Raw genomic sequence first — 8878 nt, forward strand, 5'->3', positions numbered from 1 at the left:
TGTTTCGTATCACTTTAAAGAAACAAACAGGGACCTGTTATCCGGAGGCTTATTTGTAATGCTCAGATTAAACTCCAAAAGCTGAAGGGCAGCATCGATCACGCTGCATTTTACTGATTATGGCAGGAAATGCTATTTGCATTTCTGAATGCTGAATTGACAAAATGTAGGTCAACTCTGGTTTTTACAGGCGTGCTAAACTTCTGAACACTTCAGTTAACATCGCTGCATTGAAACAAATAAGGCTTTGAGATCATAGAACCACCTCTGGAGTCTTCAGCACAGGAGGCACCACAAAAATCATAGAATCAGAATCAAGCAGGTTGGAAGAGACCTCCAAGCTCATCCAGTCCAACCTATCCCCCAGCCCTATCCAGTCCACTAGACCATGGCACCAAGTGCCTCATCCAGTCTATTCTTGAACACCTTCAGGGATGGTGCCTCCACCACCTCCCAGGGCAGCCCATTCCAATGCCAATCACTCTCTCTGAGATGAAGCAATGATAACGTTGCAGCTTACAGGCACAGGCTGAATTATCAGATATTCATGCAAATTATCATTCACTTCACTGCCAGTACACTTCAGCTTGTTAAGTGCTGCCCCTAAATCAAATTTTGGGTTACTACAGGTTACCACAGTCTCTCTGGAACATAAAACCTACTGTACAGTTACTCTGGTTTCATATAACAGCTATGTCATTAGTTAATGATTTAAAATTTGACCCTCTGTAATTCGCATTCCAATGTAGCCCTGGCATGGCTTCCACATGTGGTTTTTTTTTCCTTTTAAAAAGTCAGCATGTAAAAATTTGTTGAGGCAAGATCTCAGGAACATTAATGTACCTTCAACTGTTTTAGTACTCTGAAACCTGGTGACATAATGGCAAAAAAAAAAAGAGCGTTCAAAACATCACAGATTTTCAAAATGCTTTTTAGTGAAGATACAACTCAAGACATTTATTTTGGTTTCAAATTTGAGATCTAAATAAAATGCTGGATTAAATGATGACAAACACTGGTCTCGTTGGTGGTTTTGTCTGACTTTAATTGAAAGAAAGGAAGGTAAAAAAGTTGCTCTGTCTGCGGAAACATCCTTGGGGAATTAGTGTCCATTAAAAAAAGGTAATTAATAGTTTAGTTCCATCATGAATCGCTCCCAATTTACTGCAGAAGAAAATATAAAGACTTCTGTAGAGGCTCTAAAACATCCAGTTATTCTAAATAAAAGAAAATAGATGCTCAGCTGATAAATATTCTAAAAGTCAGGAAAGATGCATCTGAAAGTAGAAAGCACACCACCAAGCGCTGAAGTATTTGGTACCTGAAGGAGGACTGAACAATTATTATGCCACTACTCAACCTGGCACATAGAAACAGCCAAGAATTTGCATCACTTACAAGGATGAAATTAAAATGTGCAAGTAAAAAAAGGGAATTTCACTTATTTGGACTGAATGTCCATTACCCAGCTATGATCACACTCCCTTTAGTGCAAAGAACTGTCCGTACTGCATGGCTCTCTATAGATTCAATCACATAGATTTTACATTACAGACCACTGTTCAACTAATTAATAAGAAGTAAAACTTTCCTTATACAATAATCAGCTCACTGTATCTGTAGGACATGATTATGTGGAGATTCAGATTTTCAGGTTTTCCTTTGTAGTTTTTATTCATCTTTTTTCTTGGTTGCTCACATTTAGTGCTGATCAAACCCCTTCTTACATACTTTCGCCTCCATCTTAACTTCCAGCTGCTAATCTTGTTCATGTTTCCAATTTCCAGAAGTGCCAAATGACCACAACGTGCAATATTTCTGTGAAAAGCTACAATCTGCATCATTTAAAAACCTATCAGGGAATTACATTCAACGCTCAAAATATTTTCCATCACCTACGTATCATTTTCAATGGGGAGAATGCAAGTTTCTATTTCCCAGAAGCAAATGTAACAGCATGGATAGGGACCAAAACCCTTCAGCAGCATGAAGATCACAGTCATTTCAGCACAAACACTATCATAATAACAAGGAGAATTATAAAAGAAGATTGTAGCAACTTTCCATACTCAGCTTTGGGTTTGACAGACAACTAAATACAGTGCACCACCATGTGGCAACATGTTAAGGAATGGCTCATGTACCAAGAGCTGGGTTCCCCCCCCTCCCCTTCAAATGTTTTACTATTTGTCAAAAATAAATGTTAACAATTCCCTCTCAGCATTAATAAGCTCCTCTAACAAGCTGTCACAGATTATTTCAAAAGCTATTTTTTCATACATCTGGATAAGCAACATTCAGGCATTTCTATTTGTAAAGCACAATATTTACCTAAAACCAACTGCCCCATGACCAGAAAACAGCTCTGGGTTTTTTTTTTGCCAGTGGTGCTCCCTTGCTCAAGAGAAATGTGGCATAAATGTCTTTTAAAGCATAAATACATCTTAAAAAATAAGCTATGCTGGCTGATTAAAAGCTTCAAAAAATCTTGGGGGGGGGGGAGGGCGGTGTGGGGGAAATAAAAACCTTGAGGTTATTTAGCAGTTGCTCAGCTACTGTAAAACTGCTTCTCTCCAGTTTAACAGGAAAAAAATAATATACTTTTTCTCCATAAGAAACATCCACAGAAGGTCCCCAAACCCCTAGGAAACCCTGACTCCCAAAGCCACTGCATGTCACTTAGCACCCTGGAATGTATTTCTGCATCCAAAGGCTAAACTGGGAGGATAAAGCAGGTTTTCACTAAACTGGACAGCCTTTGCTGACACAGGCAGTGCTGCTGTAATTCATGCTAATACCAAATTTCAGAGGCCAGACTCAGGTGATACTTGTATTCCTTAAATAAAGAGTTAATTCATTATGCCTGAATATATTTATTAGCCATTTTGTACCAACACATTCAGTCCAAGCCAAAAAAGCAGTGAAGACTCACGTCAAACGTCGCTCTCCCATTAAGACCCTCTCTGTATTCATCCTCTCAGCTTTGGGCTCTCCCAAAGCTCACCAGACCAAAAGGCTTTTGCTCAAACTGGTAAGAAATCTAAGAGAAAATGGGGTGATGCGATATGCAGCCATGCAAGGCAGGCAGCACAACGGGTTTCCACAAGCTCCATACCTCCAGCAGTGGGAAAACCGGTACTGGGAGAGGCAGGAGCCGGCAGCTCTCTCCTTCCACAGCCCAGGACAGACAGACCTGCAATTCTCTTTCTGCAAAAGTTGCTCTGGCATGAGTCTCACCGCAGAGCACACAGTCAATCCAAAGCATGCACTTTAACCACATTAAAAAAAAATTATATATACAGGGGGAAAAAATACACAAAAACCCATGGATCCACCTCCTCTATTAAGATCACGTTGAAGTTTTGTCTTGTCTCAAACTCCAACCGACCTCCTTCCACTCTCCCCCAGCCCACCGCTGTTAACAGGCAGCCAGAAAAGCCCCTGCTATGCAATTAAGCCCGTGATGATTTTCTGCCGAAGACAAACCACCAGCAAAAACAGAAAGCACATTATGCAAGTTGCTGCATAGTTATGCAAGTTATATGCATATTTTCGCTGGCATAGCTGAGCTGTGCTGAAGACTCCAAGACACTTGTTTGATGTGGATGGTTACTCTTCTTTTGAGCTGTCAATTTTCTTTCGCTTGTCCCAACTGGCTTTTTTTTTACGCTAGAATTTCAACTAGCTGATAATAAGATCGACAAAGTTCTTCCATTAGGTACAACGAAACAGGCCATTAAGACCACCACAACATCTGAGCGCTGCATCACGTAAGTTAGCTCCAAAGCAGGTCTTAGGGAGACATCGCAGGCAGAGCACCACCACTTTGCTTTCTGTAGTTACCCCAGGATCGCCAGCGCCAAAACGGAGAGAAACACCAAAAATCCTGAGCCAAACAAGGCCTCATGCTGCTACTACCACTTCACAAGCTGTATGAAGTCACAGGAGCACTCCTATACTGAGCAAACAATCCAACTTGTCGTTCAGACAGCCCCCAACCTGATGGCTTTGGGTTTTGTCCAATCGACCTCCGTGCTTCTGCGGTCAGCAACGCGGAGATGGGAAGGCAGATCTCACGTACAGCCTTTCGCTTCGAAGTAACAGGGAGCAACTTCAGCAACACAGAACCCTTCGCTATTTACAAGAAGAGCCACACAAACCCAGAAGCTTTCTGGTTACTAAAAGCATCGATTTTAGGGAGAGATCGATCAATCAATCAATCAATCAATCAATCAATCAATCCATCCACCAGTTTTAGAAGAGCAGTGGGTGGTCTATTACCCTGCCGACTACAGAGTACCACTGCCCAGCCTCTAATTTCTGTTCTTTCTCCCCCTTTTACCCTTTTGACTCTAACAGGGCATAAGCTCGACATCCACATAACTTCCAAAATCTGTGAGCAACCACAGGCAACTCCCCAGAATTCCAGCCCTTGCCGCTTACCCATACCTTACTCACGGCCAGCTGCAAGGATACAACTACTTAGAGCTCAAAACCCCTCTGGGCTTCCAAAAGGAAACAAGGTTAAGAGCAAACGGCGATGTCTAGACTTTGGAGGAGATCTTTTGGCCAGGCTGGATTCATCTTATTTTGGAGCAAAACGCAACCTCAGCGTGATGGCTTACGCAAGCAACAACTATTTATCTGCAGAGTAAATAGAGCCTGCTTTTAAAAGCAGCCCATGTTTCCTTCCGAGACGCACAAGTATCTTCCAACAACAAACCTGAGAGCAACAGATTCTTAAACGTGAGGCAGGGAGAATTGGAGGAAAGCAAAGAGAAATCAGGAAATCCTTTTAACTTTTCCTCCCCCCAAAAAAATGGAGGGAAAGAAAATGTAAAATCTTTACAAGCTGAGATTTCAAAACTCTCCAAGACACCCAACAGAGGTATTGCTCCCCTGAAGCAGGGCACTAACTGCTCAGTGACAACCTTACAAAGATACCTCGCAGACCCTCACGGAGCAAGAGTATTTAAAGTGATTACACTCCGTATTTAAACACTGTCACAAGTTCCCGGCTGTAACCAACAAGCAGTTTCAGAGACTCGACGTTATCTTCACCCCACCAAAAGAAAGCCCAAACGCAACAAGCCCTTCTCTATTCCCAGCAGCCCATAGAGAGGATTATTGGGTCGCTGAAGAATGCAAGTTGCTTCTAGGTGCATTTTCAAACGGGGATTTCCAGGGAAAAAACCAAAACAGAACCAAATCTAAACCAACCAAACAACAAACTAAAACACGGAGAAGAAACAGAATGTAGCTCACCTTTATCCTGAGTGCAGGACAGGATCTCCTCCTCTTTGGGGTTAGTCACCTGGGTGATAATGGACGGGTTGTCCATGGAAACAGAGTGAGATTCCACCTGGCTATTTCCCTCCCAGAGGCAGGCGTGTGTGCGGGGGGGATTTGTTTGTTTGTTTAAAAATCAATATGCAGATTTGTATTTATAAAAAAAAAAGGAAAAGAAAAACAAACAAAACGAAATCCCCTAACTCCTCCAGGAGCGAAGCCAAGCTTGGGGAGGGGGAAGGGGGGGGAAGGGGAGGGAAAGGGGGAGCACCGCGCACAGGGGCCCCTCCGGTAGCGTTGCCACCACCGCCTCCTCCAGGCGCCAATTCTCCACGGAGAAGGAGGGGGGCGGGGGGGGGAGAGAAGGCAAATCAGCCCCCCCCTTAAAAAAACAGCAACAGCTAATTAATCCAATTCACCCTTCCGGGAAGCTTCTGCACAACACTCCCTACGAGCCCCCACCGCAGCCGCCGCCGCCACCGCCTCCCGAGGCGGGGGAAGTGCCCCCGGCCCTCCGCACCGCGCCTCCCCCCGCGGCGAGCCCCCGCCTCACGCCTCTGCCTGCATCCACCTGAGCCGCCCCACGGGGCCTCCCCCGAGCGCGTCCCCCGACACAGCCCCCTGCTCCCTACATACCCCACCCCCCTACCGCCGCCGCCCTCCACCTCCTCCGCGCTTATCTCATCCCCGTACCCTCCTTCCCCAGCCCCCCTCACACCTCCGCCCCGGCCCTCCCTCCCCCCCACCCCCCTTCCCGCGGGCAGCGCTGCGGGCTCGGCGGAGCGACGCCGTGCCGCCCCCTCCTCCCTCTCCTCCTCCTCCTCCTCCTCTTCCCTCTCCTCCCCCCTTTCTCGGGTCACGGGTCGCCGCCGTGCGCGGCCGAGGTGGGCAGCGCGGTGCAAGGAAAGGAAAGGAGGGGAAAGGGGCCGAGCCGAGTCGCGCTGCGCGCCCCGGCCGCGCTCCCCGCGCTGCGCCACAGCCCGCCACCACCACCGCCGCCGCCGTCGTTCGCCGCCGCCGCGCTCGCAGCCTGTCAGCCCGCCCGGCGCGGCCCGCGCCCCGCCCCGCTCCGCCCCCGCGCCGCGGGACGCTCCAACATGGAGGCGGGAGCGGGGCAGCGCCCGGGCCCCACTGCGCGGTAAACAAGGGGGCGGGGCTACCGTGATGGAGGCGGGGGCACAGCGAGGGGGCGGGGATCGGGGGTTGGGCCACCTGTGATTGGGTAAGAAAGGCCTCGCCCTTCGTTGACGCCAGGGGCGTGGTCTCGGGGCGGGGCCACAGGGCCTGTGGGCGGAGATGTAAGTCGGGGGCGGGGCCAGCTCCCATTTGAAGGGGCCCTGGGAGCCAGGAGGCCTCGGGGAGGCGGGAAAAGGCTTTTGGGCGCCATTTCTAGCCGCCGGCCTGTCCCGCCTCAGCGCGGGGGGCTCGCTTGCTCTCGGCAGTGGCTGTCACTCGTCTGAGGGGGAGATGTAGGCAGTGGAGTGTTTTTACAGGTGGCGATGAAGTGTTTTTCAGAGGCGAGCGTGTAGCTAGAAGGTATCGAAGGCAGGCTTGGCAGCTTCTCTCAGGGAAAGTTGTTTTTCCCTCCCCCGCCCCCCCCGGAATGCCTTAAAAGGTCTGTCCGGCTCTCCAGGAATTCTCCATGCCGCTGTTTGCTGGCGCATTAGGCGGCAGACCGCAGTGCCCATGCCTCGCTTGTCTTCCCTTCCTCCCGTATCTGCCCAGAGTCATGAGAAGGACCCACACCCATTTCCCTCCGGAATAAGGCTCTTGCCTGAGGCTGCCATGAGTGAAATCGCAGAGTTGTCACAGTTGGAGGGCACCAACTCAAGAGAAAGCCTTTAAGAAAACATGGTTATGCATTTAATGCAGTTAAGGAATTGCAGCCTCCTTTCTCTCCTAGTAAAGCATAAATATTCCTAATGTTATATATGTGAGCCTTTATTGCAAACTTACTCTTAAAAAAGGGGAGATGGTGGTTTGAATTCAGTAGGTAATTGAGGAAAAGCCTTTTGTAGCTGGCATAAGCCCAGGGAATATGGCTTTTATTAATGCTGCTTAAAGCTATCTTTTGGGGGCCTTAAAAGAAAGCCACTGCCTATGTATATTTCAAGTATATATATATATATATATCATAGTATCACAGTATCACCAAGGTTGGAAGAGACCTCACAGATCACCAAGTCCAACCCTTTAGCACAGAGCTCAAGGCCAGACCATGGCACCAAGTGCCACGTCCAGTCCTGCCTTGAACAGCTCCAGGGACGGCGACTCCACCACCTCCCCGGGCAGCCCATTCCAGTGCCCAATGACTCTCTCAGGGAAGAACTTTCTCCTCACCTCCAGCCTAAATCTCCCCTGGCACAGCCTGAGGCTGTGTCCTCTCGTTCTGGTGCTGGCCACCTGAGAGAAGAGAGCAACCTCCTCCTGGCCACAACCACCCCTCAGGTAGTTGCAGACAGCAATGAGGTCTCCCCTGAGCCTCCTCTTCTCCAGGCTAACCAATCCCAGCTCCCTCAGCCTCTCCTCCTAGGGCTGTGCTCAAGGCCTCTCCCCAGCCTCGTCGCCCTTCTCTGGACACGCTCAAGCATCTCAATGTCCCTCCTAAACTGGGGGGCCCAGAACTGAACACAGCACTCAAGGTGTGGTCTAACCAGTGCAGAGTACAGGGGCAGAATGACCTCCCTGCTCCTGCTGGCCACACCATTCCTGATGCAGGCCAGGATGCCACTGGCTCTCTTGGCCACCTGGGCACACTACTGGCTCATGTTCAGGTGGATATCAATCAGTACCCCCAGATCCCTCTCTGTCTGGCTGCTCTCCAGCCACTTATATAAATAAATATATATATATATATCTTTCCCTGTACGAATCCATCTGTAGCTGTGGGCAGTTTTACTCCACCGCAGCAAACCCATGGCATTTCAAATGCCAAGCTAGGGTGCAGAGGCACTGCTGCATTTCATTCCAGCAGCGGTGAGCACCTGCTCTTGTTGCAGTGCTCTGCTGGAAAGGCAAGAGTGTGGGACCAGCCTTGAGCAATTTGTGGTCCTTGGTAGTGCCAAGGAGAGAGGAAAAAAGCCATGCTTGAAGCTCTGCTCTGTCGTTCTGCTCTCAGCGAATGCGCTCCTACAGTCAACACACCTTTGTGTTTTGCTGCGAGCCTTCGAATCGCTGTGTTTGATCAGTGTAGAAAAGGTAATCCCAGCTCTAGCTGTGTTTTCTCCCACAGAACCAACCCTCCCTAAAGAGCAGTACAGGCAGAGATACCAGTATTGCAGGTTTCTGGGACTTGTCTTTTAGGTTTACCTGTCCTGCTCTTACGACAAACACTTGCACAGGGAGTGAACGCGATGCCACTGCTTGCACTGCATCCAATTGTGCAAGTTTCAACCTGCTGCTTAGCTTTGGCTGCTCTAAGACAGGAGTCCTGCAGTTGCAAACGGTGTCTTACAGGTTAGATGGAGCACAGATGAGCAGGAGTTAGTATGTGCTGGCTGATGGAATTAGTTCGCTGTAAAGGCTGAGAACTCCTGTTTCTAAGCTATTTTGAAGCTTTTATCACAGCACTAGCTATGTTGTAATCCAG

General features: G+C 48.5%; 1 protein-coding gene across 4 annotated transcripts in view; it reads right to left on the reverse strand.

The window, feature by feature from the left end:
* Window positions 1-5775, reverse strand: part of CTDSPL (CTD small phosphatase like) — a 121417-nt gene extending 115642 nt beyond the window's left edge. For 2 of the 4 annotated variants that reach the window (XM_064162358.1, XM_064162357.1), the window contains exon 1: window positions 5266-5775. In XM_064162358.1, the coding sequence (XP_064018428.1) occupies window positions 5266-5341 (76 nt within the window). In that variant the 5' untranslated portion in view covers window positions 5342-5775. The remainder of the gene's footprint in view (window positions 1-5265) is intronic. The other 2 variants (XM_064162359.1, XM_064162360.1) reach the window with 2 other exon arrangements.
* Window positions 5776-8878: the final 3103 nt, after the last annotated feature.

The sequence above is a fragment of the Pogoniulus pusillus genome, chromosome 23 (assembly GCF_015220805.1).
Source record: "Pogoniulus pusillus isolate bPogPus1 chromosome 23, bPogPus1.pri, whole genome shotgun sequence".
In the NCBI taxonomy this organism is placed as follows: Eukaryota; Metazoa; Chordata; class Aves; order Piciformes; family Lybiidae; genus Pogoniulus; species Pogoniulus pusillus.